This window comes from Rhineura floridana, chromosome 8, assembly GCF_030035675.1.
Source record: "Rhineura floridana isolate rRhiFlo1 chromosome 8, rRhiFlo1.hap2, whole genome shotgun sequence".
Taxonomy (NCBI): Eukaryota; Metazoa; Chordata; class Lepidosauria; order Squamata; family Rhineuridae; genus Rhineura; species Rhineura floridana.
The window spans coordinates 58,505,691-58,524,952 of record NC_084487.1 but is presented as its reverse complement, the minus strand read 5'-3'; the positions used below and the strand labels follow the sequence as shown (position 1 = coordinate 58,524,952).

Sequence of the window (19,262 nt, the reverse complement as noted above, 5' to 3'; positions counted from 1 at the left end):
ATTATCCCTTGATGAAGGCCTGTGATTACAGGCTGAAATGAGTTGGGCTTCTTTGAAAAATATTCTGCAATAAAACCAGTTTGGGCTTTTTTGAAAAAAATCTCACAATAAAACCAGTTTTCTATAAAATACTTCAGCATTCTGGTCTTTGACCCCCTTTTTCTACATATCGAATTGGATGCTCACCACTCTTTATCTGCTGTGATATTGCTGTGTCAGCCTGAATCTGGTGCCACAATTGGACGCAGATCAGAGCTGAAGTCATCACATGAGAGTGGGGCCAGTTTAGGATCCAATGGATCCCAGGTCGGCTCAGCCCTCCCCCTCCCTGTAAAGCCATTTAAGGGCCTTGCATTGGCTACCACCAGTGGGGATCCCACTAGCATTTCTTCCCACTCACATGGGTGGAAGGAGGTGCTCAGGTGGAAGGGTGAGCTCTGCATTAGGAGAGTGATCCTGGCATCACATTGCAGGCAGAGGCAGAGAAGGCTGGGCAGAGGGACACCACCCAGTCCACACACACACATTCCAGCCTGGCATAAGTTAATCCGGTGTTGCACACCTACTTCACTAGCCACTCATCTATTCAAATAGTCTCACACACCTTTAGTCACCCCTCCCACAGAACTAGGCACAGTACCAATCCTAAGATGAGTTATTTAGTGGAGGAGTTGATCAGAAATGTATCTTTCCCTTCACTCTCCACTACTTTAAATAAAGGCACAATGAGAGGAAATTTATGCCTTGATTTTTTTAAATTCTTAAAACAAATTCCTAACCCACCTTTCAGGAGCCATTGCCCTCCCAAGGCAGCTCACAGAATAAAGATTAAAAAAACCACACATCAAACATAAGCACCAAGCAATAAACAAAAAAATACAAGAAATGACATGCAAGTACAAACTGATGGTTTATTCAAAACTATCCATTTAAACCAGCTGCAGGTAAACTTTCGCCTCCATATAAACTTCTCCCTCCAAAGCATATTAACCAAAGGTGGACTAAAACTACATGGAGCCACTCTTGTCCAGAATGGAGGAAAAAGGAGCATTGCCCCAACTCCTCCATTCCTGATATCACCCTGAGGGCCAGCTGATGGCATCCATAGGCCAGATTCTACATGATAGACTCTCCTGGCCATTGTAATTGGATTGAACTTTTCATTCTAGGTCAGGAACTGCCAATATATTTGGCCCCGTGGGCACATTTACAAACTGAAGAAACTGTTGTGGTCACCACAGACACACTGCAATTAAGCAGACACTGCATCCTATTGTCCACAACAGAATTTCAGTGGGTGGGAAGAGCAGACCCTGTGGGAAACATGGAAGGCCTCTCAGTCATATGTGTGGCCACGGGCACCATGTTGGCGACTCCTGCTCTAGGCAATAGATATTGTTTATTTTTTGTTATTTTAACATTTTCTAAACCAGTGTTCATCCTGACATATTCCAGGGAGGAGTACAGCAATATTAGGTTTAGTCAGGAGATTTAATAATGCTTACTATTTTAAAACATAATGTTCATGTACATTTTTCAGTGTAGTGCTAAGTGAAAATGATCTCCCTTTTGGGGGGAGGGAGGGAGAGAATTCTTCAACAATTGGAAAATAAATTTTGAGGAATTTCAGCTCAGTTAATACTGAATGGAACTATATTGTTACTTCATATTGGTGGATGAAGGAAATAGTGGTCTTAGAGAAGAAAAATGGAATATGTAAAGGCCAAGTTCATTGCTTCCTTCAACAAAATAGTAGTAAACAATAGTTGGGCCCAAAATACTATTTGCAGCTGAGGAGTGAAATAAAACACAGAGACATCAGCTTGGGTTGAACAAGGGCCACTTTATTTAAAATTATAGCAAACAAACCCAATTTAAAGTGACCTGCAGAGGGAAATCTAGGTGCGGGAACTATCTATAAGCAAATAGCTTGCCACACAGCTCTCGGGTGACCAGCCCCTTCTGGGGCAAAGACAAGCCCATCTGCTTACCCTTTACCCCGGCCACACCTTGTAGGTGAGTAGGGGGGCCTTCCCACATCATCCCCGCCCGGGGCTGTATAACCCCTGGGTAGATGAGATAAGTTGGCCCCAGAAGCAGCCCATATTCTGCCCTGACAGACAGGCCTCTGGAACCACCAATCACCTCCAAAGGTGCCTAAGGGGGCCACCTAGCTGTCCTTACCTATTTCCCTTCCCGCACCAGTGCAAGATGCATAGCCTTGGAGCACATTGACCTGTCAAATATTTAAATTAGTTGAATAAGCCAAAACTGCCTATTAATCACAACGCCCCCTAACCCGATTCCATCCCACTCCCATGGTGTGGAGCAGGCAAAAAACCTGCCCACCAACGAGGGTGGGCAGGATAAAAATTCCTACTTGGCCCTGAAGCAACCCCCTAGGCACACCGTAAAAGAGGGAGGGCAGGGTGGGCGTCGCGCAGCAAAGAGGAAGGTAGGAGGGGTGGTTGGACTTAAATAGTCCTATAGGCTCCACCCCTCCATGCTGCGTGTCGTGTTCACATCACAGGCGTGACGCGCGACATTGCCCCATTGCAAGATGGAAGCAGTGGCTTCACCCCCATCTGCAACCATGCCCTGCTCATCAGCTGTGCAGTGAGCAAGGCGTCATTTGCCTGTAGAGGAGGGCATTTCACAAAATAATCTTGGGACAATGTAAAATTCTCCAACAGTTTGGGGGAGCTCAAAAAGAAAAGAATGCAGCAACCGTTATTAACACAAATGTTCTCCCAGCAGCTTATATGAATAGTCTTGGTGGGATCTCTCTGGATTTTGTATTTTGTACTTTTAATTGTCTGAGTCATCTTGGGTTCAGTCTTGCATGGAGTTCGTGCCAAAAGTGTCCAAACATTAATTTTGGACATGATATTCAGTCCCTGGCAGGAGGCAGGGCTATATGTTTCCCTAAAGATTTCACAGTTACCCAAGGGCAGCACAAGATTTCAACAACCATCTCCTATGCTTAGTTTCTCTGTAAACTGCCAAGATACAGGGCAAAGAAGTCACTCAAGTCCCTGCCCTTATCTCATTCTATATACTTCTCCCTGATGGGTAGTATACATGTAGACTCCTGCAGCTCAATCCAACGTATGTTTTCTTGGAAATTAATCCCACTCAGTCCAACTATGCTTAATCTCAAGTAACAGTGCATACTTTGTGGTAATTCTGTAAAACAGGGTGAGGAGGAAGGGAAGTAATCCATCTAAAAAGTAAGAAACACTCAGCCTGAACAGTCAAATCATATTAAATTGAATGATTATTTTGCTCTGAGTCTGGTTCAAAAGCAGCCACAAATATACTACTTAGTTTTAATACAATAGGTAGTAGAATTCTACTGTTTGCTGTTTTTCCCTAAGCTGAGGATGGAGAAGTTAAGCCACAGGATTTCTTGTTGGTTTCACCATAATATCTTGGTTCTTCTCTCTCTCTCTCTCTCTCTCTCTCTCTCACACACACACACACACACACACACACACACACACACAACATGTGAGTGTGCTCTTCTGCTTGGGGCAGTGTCAGTAATTGACATGATCAACCCACCTTAAAACCTAAAGACCTCTGCATGAGCTGTGGCCTGCTGTGTTGCTTTTACTCCACATGGGCCTCTTTCTATGCAGAATGCAGCCTCCACAGAGCCATTTATGCTCTTGGGCATTAATGTACAGTGCTAACAGTGTGCAACTGTATATACTTGAGAGCAGCACCTATTTCTCAGGATACATCTACAGAGAGTGTGACCTGAGTGTCATAGGCTTTTCCATAGACCCACATAAACCCAGCTCCATCAGGCAGGGCCAGTAAATGAGACTTCATCTATACTGAGAAGGCTGTAGCCTGTGCAGAAATCTATCGGTACTGCCACAGACCAATAACTTCACTGGCACCTGGAGGCCTCTGTGCAGTCCTGTAAATCAGGCTCTGTCTTCCTTCTTTTCTATCCCCAGACAGCAATCCACAGGCTACCAAAAGCTATCTCACAGAATTCCTCAGGGACAGGAGAGGGGTTTACTCATTTTTAATCCTTTCATTCAAATCCCATTTTGGTATGCTTCAGAATACCTCTAAGGTGAAGTCCTCAGTAGTTGCATCTACAATTGTTGCACAACTGATGGATATAATTTGTCGACACCCTTAGCATCAGTCCTTTGGATGACATAATTTTCTTCAAACCACGGGGCAATTAAGTATGAAAATATTATGATTGCTGCAAGAAACTCATGAAGTATGGAAGTAAAATATTCTTGTACTTGTCTCTGAGAAACATAAGCCAATCTGATTTCCCAGATGCATGTACCAAGATGCATGCACTGCACATATATTTATTTTACTGTTATAGTGTAACATCGGTGTTTCCTGCAACAATTGTAATAGGTACCACTGCCCTTTTAAGTGACAGCTGAGGAACTGGTAAAACATCTGCTATATGTGAAATATATTGATTTTTTTTAAATTGGGACAGTCAAAGTGGATTCTTTGACTTTCTTTTCAGTGTCATCCACCAGCATCACTCCATCAAGCTATTTCACATTCATCATGAGTGATAGGCTGCATTTCTATCTTTCAAACAACCCCTGGAGCTTTTGAAATAGAAACAGGTTTTCCATAGAGCAGGAACTATCTCAGGTAGAAGCTATTTCCTATCAGAACTAGAACACAAAAGAGTAACTCTATCATAAAAGTTAATATCATATATCATTCCTTTTCTCAAATGAACAACTAATACACTACACCCTACCATTTAGATGAAATGAGGGAGGGGAGGGAGGGAGGGGAAGAGAAGGCTTTCTTTTCAGTCTTTTGTTGCTATTGGCTCCGCTGCCTCTGTCCAAGCAAGGTAGGGAAGTGTTGGGGGGAAAGGGAAGACAAGAAGAATACAGAATGTCCACTCAGAGTGATCAGATGTTGATCCAAGTAGAGAGAGGATGTTCAGGGATTGGGATACTCGGCCCACCATTTGAGGGAGGCTGTCTCAAATCTTCATGGTACATTTTCAAGCCAGGTTCAGGTGAACTCCCGTAACAGCCCTGTTCCAAAACTTTTATTAACTTTTATTTTTGCATTAAATAGAAACAATGTTCTTTTGAAAGTGAGGAAACAATAATGGGAAAGGGTTTTTCCAAAAAAAAAAGCCAGAGTAAAATGGTATACATTTGTTTTAGGAAAAAATTAACCATATCAAAAGATTTCCAAATGAACTATGGTTTGATTTCAGGGCATGAACTACTATCAACTTGGATCACTGGGCATGTGTGATGTAAAGCCCATTTCATTTATCCTATAATGTTGGCATTTATTTTCTCTACCATTTTTCCCATTATGGCAAAAATAATGTGGGCCTGATCCAGTCCAAATACACACATAACCCCCAGATGTAAGGATTGCCACAGTCACAAGGCACTATGGCACCCTATTTGCCTAGTTCCTCACATTCCCACAACTGGAGGCAGCAAAAGGGCCTGTTATAGGAAATAGTAATAAGTTTGAGAGGGACTTCCCCATTCCATTCCTTTATTTTTCTGTGGTTTCTCTTTGACCTGCATCCCATTCCTCCTGAATTCCATGAAAAGAAGCTCTAAAATTAATTCTAGAATTGAAGCATGCACAATTTGCTACAGCTTTCAGTGTCATTAATTCATTTGCATGTTCCCACCTCCCATGTCACCAATGCACATTTGTGCATTGATCAAATGCTGCAATAAATAAACAAACCTCAATTTCATTGTATATATGATTGTGTCAAAGTTTTTCTTGCACAGAATTTACTGGTGTGCATACCTATAATTGACTGCTAAAAAAAACCTTGATACAACTGCAAGTGCAAATGTGTTAAGTGTGCTTTTTTGCTGTGTTAAGATCCAATAGGAAACAGATTTGAGGCTTTAAACTTAGGTGACAGAGAACCAGAAGAACTATGCATTGAAATCAGAGACATTCTCAGGGAAGAATGCAAAAAGACAATAACTCTAGTTAAAAAGAGAGAAAGGCCTCAATGGATGACTGAAGAAACTCTTAAAATGGTTAAAGAGAGAAGGAAAGCAAAAGCAAAAGGAGATAGAAACATGGTTAGAACCCTAAATGCAACAATACAGTGACTAGTATGTAGGGACAAAGAGAACTATTACAATAGTTACTGTATAGAAATAGAATAGGAAAACAAAATGGGAAGAACAAGAGCCCTATTCCAAAATATTAGAGAAATTAAAGGGAAATTCAAACCAAGAGTAGGGATGTTGAATAATCAACAGGAGAACACACTGACTGACCGAGATGAAATAAAAGGAAGATGGAAGCTATACATTGAAGAACTCTATAAAAGAGATGCAATGATGACAGATTCATTCATGGAGGAACCGTATGAAGAAGAACCAGAAATTTTAGAATGTGAGGTGAAAGCTGCTCTTAAAATATTTGGAAGAAACAAATCACCAGCAACAGATGGCATGCCAATAGAGTTGCTACAAGCTACTAAGATTAAATCTGTCCAAAAATTTGACAAAAAATTGTCAACAAATATGGAAAACTAAACAATGGCCCACAGACTGCAAGCATTCGATATACATCCCGATTCCAAAGAAAGGGGATCCCAGGGAATGCAGTAATTATCGAACTATTGCCTTAATGTCCCATGCAAGTAAAGTAATGCTCAAGATTCTACAACAAAGGGTCTCAACATATATATGGAGCAAAAAATGCCAGACATCCAAGCTGGATTTAGAAAGGGAAAAGGCACCAGAAATCATATCAGAAACATACATTGGATAATGGCGTTCCTTTTAAGGGGCGTATTTGCCCTCACCATAATTACAGGGAAGGCTTGTGAACATTCTAGAATCAAGAGTTAGGAGCCATGTGAGATCAATCAACCAATAGATGAAGGCGCGGAGCAGCAGATATAAGGCTGCTCCGTCCTTCCCGCGCTTGCCTTTTTCGCCTTGCGGCACGCTTGCACTTGGCTCTTTTGTTGGATTGCTTCAGCTTCCCTCATTGGATTTCTTCGTTCCTGTGTTTCCTTCCTCCCGTTGCAGCGATGCAGCTGGGCTGTTACAGAGTCGGTGCTGGTTTGTGGCGGTTTTCCCACCTTCCTAGCTGCGTGTTCCCCTTCACTTGCTCCCTCATAGATGCCACCCCAGTGTGTTAGGGAGTGTGTGTGTGTGTTTTCTTTCTCCTCATTCCCGCTTCAGCTGTGCTACGGGTGAATAAATTCCCTGTGTAATAGCAGGCAGGCGTTGCTTGCTTGGCTTTTGTTGTTGTCAGTGTCTGTTTTTCTTTGCCTGTTTTGCTCCCTGCCTGCTCCGGCGTTATTTAGAGCCTGGGGTGCCGTTTCCTTCCCCTTTTATCCCCTCCCGTCAGCTGGTCAGCGGGTAGATAGCAGGCAGTTTCAAAAAACTGCGGGCAAGCGTTTCTTTTTTGTTTTGTTTTTAAAATCTTGCTGCTTGCTCTGCGATAGTTTGTGAGTTATAGTGATTCCCCCACCCCAATTTTTTTTTGGGGGGGGGCCTTTTGAGCGGCATGTTTTGTGCTGGTCTGTTGGAGAGGGCCTTTTGATAGTGCGTTCCAGCACCATTCCTCCCCCCCATTTGTTTTAAGGGCCTTTCATTGCGCCCTACTGGGGCCTTGCTGGACTGGGATTTGTCGAGGCATTTTGCACGAGCACCCCCCACTTGTTGGTATCCTCTGTCAAGCCCCCCCTTCCATTCAGCCTGCGCTGTAATTCTCCCACCCCTTATTGGGTGTTGTGGGAAGTTGGGTCGTTTACCACCTCCCCTTGCACCCCCTCTTGTTCCTTTTGCCGCTTTCATGGGGGAGGTGTGAGTTGCTTCAAAGGGTGGTGGGGTGTCTGTTTTGTCTTATTAATTTATTATATATCATACAATTTTATGATTATTAAATCAATTGATAATAGCATAATTTAATTTTAGGATAATTATAGATATATATTTTTATTATTAAATAAATAAATAGATAAATACATGAATTCATTTTAATATATTTATAGATATATATGTAAATTTAACACACACACCCGTTCCTTTTGTTTATTGCTTTTCCCCATATCAATTTATTTTATATTTAGTTCTGTTTGTACTCCTACATTCATGTTTTGGTTTTTAAAATGCTGTTCTTGATCATTTAGCTTCATAATTTTGTTGCATGTATTGTGCATGGAGAAAAAGTATAGATGCTTATGTAATATCATCTAAAGGGCAATAGATAATTTATTTTAAGGTGAGTTCATTGGAATTTCACATCTCTGACTTCTTATTTGGCTTCAAAATATGTATAAGTGTGATTCAGAGAAAGGTAATTTATGCTATGCAAGCATAGAGGAAATGCTCTACAGCCAGGTGAAGTCATTGTTGTGGCTTTCGGAGAGCCAATACGTTAAGGTTAATGGAAAAATAAATAAATAAATAAGTAAATAATTATATATATATATATATATATATAAGTTTGCTAAATCAGTATTTGTTTGCTTTTTGAGTGATTAAGTCTTAACTGTAATTTTCTTTATGGATCTCTAGTAGTTAATAAGCTTATAACAATAGTTTTTCTATAGCAGGAGTGTAGCAGGAATGTTTTAATATGTTGATTGCTTAAGGCATTATATTGCCTGTAGTTTTAAATGCTTTGTTTTATCCCTGAAATAGCTAAATGAAATATAAAATATGCCTATTTTAGGAATGATAGCTTATTGGTTCTTGCTTAAACTGCTCCTATAGCATTTGGTATATTTATATCATGAAGCTTTTCCAAGGCATTTTTAATTCAATTTAACTTCATTCCTAAAATATGAATAGTATACTGCTTGTTTCACAAGATACAGGTACCCTCTTCAATCACATCTATTTCATGGCAGTCTTGTGCATACTAGGCGCTGCTACCTGTTCGATTCACATTCATTCATACGTCGGGATGGCAGTTCTTGTTTACATCATATGAAGAAGAACCTTCTGTGGGAAACCTGCATAGGTTGTGTGGGCTTTTGTGTTATGGCCAGGCTGTCGTCTAGATCCTGATCACTTCTACTGGGTTGTGCAAGTGCTGCTGGCCAGATGTGACTTCAACGGCCATTCTTTCTTCAAGAACAAAGGACTTGCTCCTGTAGCTTGAACTGTAGGTAAGCTTTGATGCAGTCGGTGGTTGGTATTTTGGTGTCAATTCAGGATCTTGGGTGTGCCGAATAATGGCTGGCTGCTTTTAAGGTGCCTGGGGTTCACAATAGAATTTGTTTTCTGACTATTTTCCGACAGTGCTTGCGGTATATATGTGGCCTTCTGCCCTTCTGATCCGCATGATACGTTTAGTGCAGCACTTGGCTATGGTTATGTGGTAAATCCCCAGAACCTCAACGTGATTTGAGCTATGCGCCTTGTGCATGCGTTTATTCCGCAAAGTACAGTTGCATTCCACCCGAATGTCGCCTGATCCTATGAGGCCATCCCCCCTCCCATGTATGAATGATGTACACCTTGTTGCATCCCATGCTCTACTAAGGAGGGCAGGACATTACCGTTGGGAATATATCCTGCCTCCTTTTTGCCTCTTTCTTTAATTTTCAGGCCGAATGCATTCAAGAACCCATTTTATGAAAACCAAAGGAGGCTAGTCGCATTCCACCCTGAGACCGCCTGGTCCTATGTGGCCCCTGTTATACTGTTGATGTCCCTGCCTTCGATGATTCTTAGTGCCCCCCCTCTTCCAGGCCAGTTATCCTGGGCAGTGGCCTTACCAATAATTTTAAGGCGCCTTTTGCCCTGGTAAAATTAGTTTTCCGGGCAAGTCATTGTAATACTTGAGCCCTGCGCTTATATTGCTGTGCTGTTGTCAGTGCATATGCTTAAGTCGGACCAGTGGGCTTGTGATTGAGTGGTGAAGCTGAGGGGCTGCCCATCGCCCTCTCTGTCCCTGGTTCGCTGAGGGACCTTTCTCTCTTTCAGGCCAGTGGGCCAGTACTATCTTTTCATGTATCAATGGCTACGCATTGATTCAGTTTTGATTATTGCTATGTTGTTCACAAGGCCATTATGTTTAAGGATTACATTTCTTTCATACAGGAGCAGCTGCAACAGTTGCCATCGTGGGCACGTGTTCTGGAAGTATTCTGCTATTTATGCTGTATTCAAAGGGCAAAAACTTATTTCTGTCATAACTATCGCTTGACACTTCTCGGCGCTGGCCTTTAATCCAAGGCAAGAGGAATGCAGGATCATTATGTGGATTTAGGGTCAGTAAGGTCCTTGTGGGTTGGTCGTGTTCCGCTCCTAGGGCCTCTGACCGGAGGAGGCTAATCACGCCCAATGTCCTCCTTCAGATCCTGCCTTTATTTAGGTCAATGTGCTCATCTTGTATGAGTCGCACCTGTTCGCCGCAGTAACTCTGATGATGTTCTATGGTACTTTTCGCCCTAGTGAATTATTGGTTTCCTCAAAGCGCGATGTGTCCTATCGTGCCTTATGCTTTGGCGATTGTACGTTAGGTGCAGATTTAGTGAGGTTCTCCTTAAAAGTCTGTAAGACTGATCAAAAGGGCCATGGCAGTTTTGCTTCTTTATAGTTGCCAGGTACCTGACTTATGCCCATTTTCCGCTATGCAGCACTGTTTGTGTTTCAGGACAGCTGGCCAGCGTTATCTCTTTATACATGCAGATGGTTCTGCCCTGACTCAGCTTCAATTTTGGGCCGTTGTTCAGCGGGCCTTGTTGGCCAGTGGTTGCGATGTTGGAGTCTATGGGCTGCATTCCTTTCGACTTTTCGCATGGGCACGGAGCTGCCGTTGGAGTGGCCTATTCCTGTGGAGCCTCTATTGCAGTTTACGATACATTTAAAAGGGCACAATAATTCTGTTTCTACTATTGCCGGCCACCTCTCGGCGCTAGCCTTTAACTCCAAGGCAAGGGGGCTGCCGGATCATTCTGTAGATTTTAGGGTCAGAAAGGTCCTTGAGGGTTGGTCGCGTTCCGGTCCCAGGTCCACTGGCCGGAGGAGGCCAATCACGCCCGATGTCCTCCTCCAGATCCTGGCACTATTTAATTCTTTATGCTCATCTCAGTATGAGTCGCACCTGTTCGCCGCAGTAACTCTGACGATGTTTTATGGTGCTTTTCGCCCTAGTGAAATACTGGCCCCTTCTAAGCGTGATGTGACTAATCGAGCCTTATGTTTTGGCGATTGCACATTAGGTGCGGATATAGTGAGGTTCTCCCTGCGTGTCTCTAAGACCGATCAAAACGGCCGTGGCAGTATCGTGGTTTACAACGATGCCAGATCCCAGTATTGTGCCCTGTGTCTGCAATGCGGCAATTCTTATCCATTCGGCCAGCGGGCCAGCGTTATTTGTTTCTACATGCAGATGTAACTGCCCTGACTCAGTTTCAATTTTGGGCCGTTGTTCGGCGGGCCTTGTTGGCCAGTGGTTGCGCTGTTGGAGTCTATGGGCTGCATTCATTCCGGATTGGTGCGGCTATTGCTGCGGCCCTCGTGGGCATGAGTATAAGCGATATACAGGCGATTGGCAGGTGGCTTTCCGATGCATTCAAGTCTTATGTCAGGTTTTAACAGAGGAATTTGTTTTTGTTTCCCATAGGTTTGACAAACATCCCAATTCCTGTGAGGATCGTCTTGTGTGGCCACTCAATTTTGTTTTGGGCTCACCGGAGGGCATCCTCCTCTGTTCCGGGCACACAGCTGCAGCTGTCGGCCTCAGCTACGGTTCAGTGGGATGCACGGAGGGGCATGTTATGGGATGCGTCATTGCCTGCCATGTGCCGAATCATGTCCTCTGCTAATAGGCCACACATCGTGTTGATTCATTTGGGAGAAAATGATTTGGTGCAGCGTCCTGCGTTGGATTTGCTGCTGAAAGTTACGCGTGATCTCACGTGGCTTATCCGCGTATATCCCAATCTTATAATTGTATGGTCCGAAATGCTTGTTAGAAGGATCTGGAGGGGTGCATTGCACCCCAATAAGATAGATAGATCTAGGAAATGGGTTAATAGGAAGGTAAGGGAGCTAGTTTTGTCCTTGGGTGGGGCAGTTATTCCTCATGAAAGGATTAAGTTCCATGCCCCACATCTGTTTCGTCATGACGGTGGTCATCTTTCTGAGCAAGGGTGTGACTTTTTTTGGAGGATCTTATGGGGGGATTAAGGGGTTTGTTATCTTCATTGGGTGGAGGGGACCAAGCTTAAGCTGATCCCCTCTTGTGGCATAGAATTCGGGCAGGTGAGGTATATGGGGGTTAAAATTAGGCGGTTAAGGCATCCTGAAAAAGGGGCACTCCACAGGGAACCATCAGGGCTTGGTGTCTGGTGGCGATCTGGGTTGTGTCCTTGTGGGACCTGCTTGCACATCAGGGTGAACGCCTGTATGGCGGGGCCATGGTGTGGAGGTTGGAACCACACAGCTGGCTCCAAGAGCAAGGAGGGAGGAATTCACACACGTCCTTGACTCTTGGGTTATGTAATGACGTGAATGGATGCCTTTAGAAGGTGAGGGTGTAATCCCTCGTTGTTAGGTTTAGCCTCACCTGCCCGAAGAGTTGGATATTTGAATAATTGGCTGTATTGCATTTGATTTACGATGTTATATTTTAATAAATATAACATTATACCAGTCTGGTGTCACGAGTCTTCCTTGTGTGGGGGCAATGGAATGGACCAAGGAATTTCAGAAGGAAATCACCCTGTGCTTTATAGATTACAGCAAAGCCTTTGATTGTGTAGATCATGAAAAACTATGGAATGCTTTAAAAGAAATGGGGGATGCCACACATCTGATTGTCCTGATGCACAACCTATACTCTGCACAAGAGGCTACTGTAAGGACAGAATATGCAGAAATCGATTAGTTCCCAACTGGAAACGGTGTGAGACAGGGGTGCATTTTATCATCTTATTAGTTTAATCTATATGCAGAATATATCATATGGAAAGCGGGATTGGACCAAGATGAAGGAGGTGTGAAAATTGGAGGGAGAAATATCAGTAATTTAAGATATGCAGACAATACCATTCTACTGGAAACAAATTTGGAACAAATGGTGATGAAAGTTAGAGAGGAAAGCACAACAGCAGGACTACAGCTGAATGTCAAAAAGACTAAAATAATGACAACAGAAGATTTATGTAACTTTAAAGTTGACAAGAACATTGAACTTGTCAAGGATTATCAATACCTTGGCACAGTCATTAACCAAAATGGAGACAATCAGAAGAAGGCAAGAAATAAAAAAAAAGGCTAAGACTGGCGAGGGCAGCTATGAGAGAACTAGAAAAGGTCCTCAAATGCAAAGATGTATCACTGAACACTAAAGTTAGGATCATTCAGACCATGGTATTCCTGATCTCTATGTATGGATGTGAAAGTTGGACAGTGAAAACGGCGGATAAGAGAAAAATCAATTCATTTGAAATGTGGTGTTGGAGGAGAGGTTTGCGCATACCATGAACTGTGAAAAAGACAGATAATTGGGTGTTAAAATAAATTAAACCAGAACTATCATTAGAAGCTAAAATGATGAAACTGAGGTTATATTTTGGACACATCATGAGAAGACATGATTCACTAGAAAAGACAATAATGCTGGAAAAAACAGAAGGGAGTAGAAAAAGAGGAAGGCGAAACAAGAGATGGGTTGATTCCATAAAGGAAGCCACAGACCTGAACTTACAAGATCTGAACAGGGTGGTTCATGACAGATGCTATTAGAGGTTGCTGATTCATAGGGTCGCCATAAGTCATAACTGACTTGAAGACACATAACAACAACCACCAATATAGACATGCAGATTGGTAATGTAGAGAGGAACAAGACATAAATGTAGTGAAAGAACTGAAAATTGAAGTAAACTGTGCATGCGCATTACTTATAAAGCCCTATACGGCCTACGTCCAGGCTATTTGTCAGATCGTATCTCCCTATATGAGCCTGCCCGGAACCTGAGATCTTCAGGAGAGGCCCTTCTCTCAGTCCCAACACCTTCACAAGCACAATTGGTGGGGACGCGGGATAGGGCCTTTTTGGTGGCTGCCCCCAGGCTTTGGAACTCTCTTCTGAGGGAGGCAAGAATGGCCCCCTCCCTACTGTCCTTTCGTCGGCAGGTAAAGACCTTTTTATTCCGACATGCCTTTGGAATAGAAGATGCTTAGCATTTAAGAGGTGTGCAGTATTGTTTTACTGCCTTAATTGCACTATCTTTAAACTGTTTTTAACCATTTTAACTGTATGTTTAAATGTTTTAATGTTGTATATAGTTTAATTAAATGCAGGTTTTTGTATGTTTTTATTATATGTATTTGTCTTTTATGAGTTCCAGCTTTGGAAAAAGGGTGGGGTAAAAATAAAGATGATGATGATGATGATGATGATACTTTGTACAAAATTCAGGAATGATAAAAAAACTGAACAGTGGGGAATTCATAATGCATGCTTACACATTTGGAAATAAAACCAGGTAATTTATAACTTTCAGAACTAGGATGAGGAGAAAACCAGGAACATCCATAAATGTGACGTCTGTGCATGCCTCCTATATTCCCCTTGCCCAGAATGGATAACTCATATGGTGCTTTCAGGGAGGGCTTAGTAGGGAATTTGGAAGTGTACCCAGACCTCTCATGAAGTTAAACAAAAATATTAAGGGTTCATAGACATCCTATTTTCTCTATCCCTTTTCCCCTGCCAGTTGGTGTGCACAGGTGTAAGTGCAGCCATCACGAAGGATGATCACAAATAATTTATTTATTTATTTATTAAATTAGTATCCCGCCCTTCCTCCCAGTAGGAGCCTAGGGCAGCAAACAAAAACATGAAAAACACTAAAACATCTTTAAAAAAATTCAAATATATTAAAACAAAACATCTTTAAAGACATTTTACAATAAAACAACTTTAAAAACATCTTAACACAAAACAAATTTAAAAACATCTTAACACAAAACAACTTTAAAAACGTCTTTTTTTAAAAAGCTTTAAAAATATCTTAAAAAGCAATTCTAGCACAGAGGCAGACAAGGTCTCTACTTAAAAGGTTTTTTGAAAGAGGAAGGTCTTCAGTAGGCACCAACAAGGTAACAGAGATAGTGCCTGTCTAATATTTAAGAGGAGGGAATTCCAAAAGGTAGGTGCCACAACATTAAAAGTCTGCTTCCTATGTTGTGCAGAACAGACCTCCCAATAAGATGGTATCTGCAGGAGGCCCTCACCTACAGAGCGCAGTGATCGACTCAGTATAAAAGGGATAAGACAATCTTTCAGGTATCCTCGTCCCAAGCTGTATAGGGCTTTGTACACCAAAACCAGAACCTACTATTAGGCTACTAGTAGTAGGCTACTACTACTGTTACTAGTAATAACAGCAACCTACAACTTAATATTGATCTTTTACATATAGAATATTTATATAGTACCAGTAGCAAGGTAGATGTTATTCCAGGTGTCACTGACCTACTGGGACTAATCAGTCATGACTAAAACAGAGTGTATAATTCACTATAACTTACATGAAGCTCCTTCAAGTTCTTGAAATCTCCATCTTTTATTTCAGTGATTTTATTGTTCTGTAGGTCCAGTAGAGTAGTATCTGAGGGAAGATCCTTTGGAACTTTATCCAGATCTGTAATGGGATTTTAAAAATAAGCAGTTCATAAGAATATAAGAAAAGTCCTGCTGGATCAGTCAGAGGGTCATCTACTCCTGTTCTCACAGTGGCAAATCAGATGCCTATGAGAAGCCCGCCAGTAGGAACTAAGTGCATCATCCCTACACACACTTGTGATTCCTAGTAACTGGTATTCAGAGGCATACTGCCTCCGACAGTGTAGGGATAACGTAGCTATCATGATTCGTAGCCATTGATAATCTTATCGTTAGTGAATTTGTTCAATCTTTTAAAGCCATCCAAGTTTGCAGCCTTCACTACATCAAATTGCATATAAAGATGCTTAAAAGAAGGTCAATAGTTACCTATACCTTTATTCTTTCAAGAAAGCAACTAATTTTTAGGTTTCATAACCTAAAAGTTGCAAAGATTTGTAAGAACTGCTACTCTGAAGCACAAGTGTTTCATCTAGCCCAGTATTCTGCCTTTGATCATAATTAATGCCCTCACTGAAGGTTTAGACCATAGACAGACCTCTCTCTGTTTCATTTCATACATTTTTTCTTATTCAGGGGAAATCTTACCACCAAGGGTAAAAATATCTTAAGTATGTATTTTGCTATCTTAAATCTTTAGCTGTTAATAACAGTCAGATACTCTAACAATTCATCTAAATATTGTGATCCCATTTTCATCTTGTGTCTTGGCAGCATCTCCCATCAGTGAGTTCTGCAAACCACAAAAGGAATTCTTCCAACGGTTTATTTCAGGGTGCCCTCCAGAAGTTGTTGGACTACAGCTCCCATCAGCCCTAGCAAGAATAGCCAATGATCAGGGCTATCTCTTGTTTATCCTATTGTACTTTGAATGAGGCCAAACCCTACTGACATTTCCCTCCACTTCACTGAGGTGGAATAGTTTTCCCTTCCTCACCTCTTCAAACAAGCTTTTCTTTTATACAATGTCAAGTCTCAAATCTCAAATCTTTATTTGCGGTCAAAAACCCGTCCAGTTTTAGGCATAAATGATACAAGACAGCTAAATTTTAAGACAAAGATAAAATAACAACATTCAGTCCCATTTATCATATACACGAGATACAGGCTAACCTGAGAGATCTTCAGAACGCAGACGTTGTGCAGCATATATAAATGAGTTTAACTTTAGGACAGAGGTAAAATAACGTAAAATTACATCGTTCAGTTCCATTTATTTTATACAGGAAAGACAGGCTAACCTGAGGGAACTTCAGAGCGTAGTCGTTGTGCAGTATATACAAATTTAGCAACTCTCAGTGTGATTTCTTTATTGGATTCTGATACAAAGTAACAAATCATGTTATTGGGGGCCATCGAAGAAATGCTTTCCATTATGTAGGCTAAAAAGTTGGAACGTAAATGGTCATAAATGGGACAATTCAGCATTACGTGAGAAAGTGTTTCAGTGTTGCCTTTCCCGCAAGGGCACAGACGTTGGTCATATGGAATTCCCTGATATCTCCCTGACAATAATGCAGAATGAAGGGAGTTAAATCTGGCCCTGGTGAAAGCTAGACGCAGGTTTGGGACTACAAGAAAGTCCAAGTACGGAGCATAGTTGAAAGGCTCAAACTTCAGATTAAAATGTATAGGCGAGCAGATTTTTTTCGCCACTGTTATGGCAGTTTGAAAATCTATGTCTTTTAGACGAGTTCGGATAGCAAATTTGGCCGAAGTTAAGGTTTGAGTTGAAAGATATTCAACTGATAGGCCTATCGAGGAAAGTTTACTCCTAATGTTTTTGTTCCAACTTGATGTAAAGGGGTCGCTCCAAAGATTGGTTAAGTATCCCAGGAGCTGTTCGTAGGATACTCTGGCCCAGTAGTTGGAGGCCAACTGCCACGCTTGGCATTCGACGGAAAGAAGGCCAGTTTCTAATCTAAGGGCGGCCGCCAGAGCGCATCTGGGTATGCCCAATAATTGACGTAAAAAGGAGGAAAGAACTGATTCTACTGAAGAATTAAATGCATGGGTCCAAATTTGCGTTCCGAACAGTAGTTGCGGAATGATTTTTATTTGAAAGACCTGAATTGCTGCAGGTAGATACCTTCCTCCTTTATAAAAAAAGAAACGGAGAATTTTTTTAGCATTGATACGTGCAAGTGCGACAGCGGTTTTTATACGCGTAGCCCAATTCAGCGACGAGTGGAAGGTGATACTTAGATATTTATATTGTGTGACCAAAGCAATTTGCTGTCCATTGACTGTCCATGTACCTAAAGTTCTGCGCCTTGAGAAAACTAGAATTTTTGTTTTTTGGTAGTTTATAACTAAATTGTTTTGCATACAGTAGGACATAAAAGCTCTTAATAGCTGTTTAAGACCAACCATTGAAAGGGAAAGTAGAGCTGCATCGTCAGCGTACACAAGAAGGGGGCAGGGTTGACTCCCAATTTTGGGCAGATGGAAATCCCTAGATAAACAGTTGGAATTAAGGTCGTTCAAAAATAGATTAAACAAGAGGGGAGCTAACGTACAGCCTTGTCTTACCCCCTTGCTAGTGGGGATTGAATTTGTTAGGCCTCCCTCGCGTCCACAGCGAACCCGCAGGGAGGTATGTTGGTGAAGGTTATGAATTAGGAAGAGTAGTCTTTTGTCAATTGAGGATTTTGCTAGTTTACTCCAAAGGAGATCTCTTGGAATAGAATCAAAAGCGGATTTTAAATCCACAAATGCTACATAAAGACCATTGCCCCTACATTTCATATATTTTTCTGCAAGGAAGTTTAACAGGAGGCAGTGATCAAGGACAGAGCTTCCTTTTCTAAATCCGGCCTGTTCGCCTCCTAGTGTGTTTTCTTCCTCCATCCAGTTATTTACTTTTACTTTTAGATAGGACGCATATAGTTTGCCAATGACAGATAGTAAGCTAATGGGCCTATAGTTCGATGGATCCTCTCTGTCTCCTTTTTTGTAAATTGGGACGACTATTGCTTCTCGCCAAACCTCTGGGAAATAGCCAGTGTTGTTTATTTTAGTAAAAATGTTGGCTAGTATCGGTGCCCACCAGTCGGGAAAATTTTTCAATAGTTCCGGCGGAATGTTGTCTGGGCCAGGGGCCTTAGCTGGTTTTAACCCCGCAATCAGGTCAGTTATTTCCCTCCATGTGGCAGGCGGCCAGTGAGGGAGGTTGGAGAAATCTAGGGGATTAATGAGGTTTGGGGAATTGAGTCGGCTATCTTCATAAAGTTCCATTAAATATCGTTCCCATTTTTGAGGGGGGATGTTACATGGAGTGTAAGGTATGGATCTCCAAGAAGTAGAAATGATTGACCAGAATTTTTTCATATTTTTGGTCCTAGTGGCGCTAATTAGGGATTTCCACTCCTCCTGTATAGCCAGTCTTTTCTTATTGCCCAGGGTCATCTTATATTTTCTTTTTATGGCATAGTATTCCGGGGGGAGAGATTCGGAGTTTGATTGTCGGTATTGTAAATAGGTACTCCTTAGCTGCCGTTTAAGCTCTAAACACTCACTATCAAACCATCTGGGATTTGTACTTAGTTTATGCCTGTCTCTAGATGTTTTAGGTGTCAGGATAGAGTTTAGGTAAGAGAGTAATCGGGCGTAATCAGTAAGGCAGGTGTATAAATTATTAT

The 19,262-nt window shown here is 41.9% G+C and overlaps 1 protein-coding gene across 1 annotated transcript in view; it reads right to left on the bottom strand.

The window, feature by feature from the left end:
* The window catches only part of DCN (decorin), a 67,199-nt gene that overhangs the window by 19,052 nt on the left and 28,885 nt on the right, over window positions 1-19,262 (bottom strand). The window contains exon 3 of the mRNA XM_061639583.1: window positions 15,528-15,640. Within this exon, the coding sequence (XP_061495567.1) occupies window positions 15,528-15,640 (113 nt within the window). The remainder of the gene's footprint in view (window positions 1-15,527; window positions 15,641-19,262) is intronic.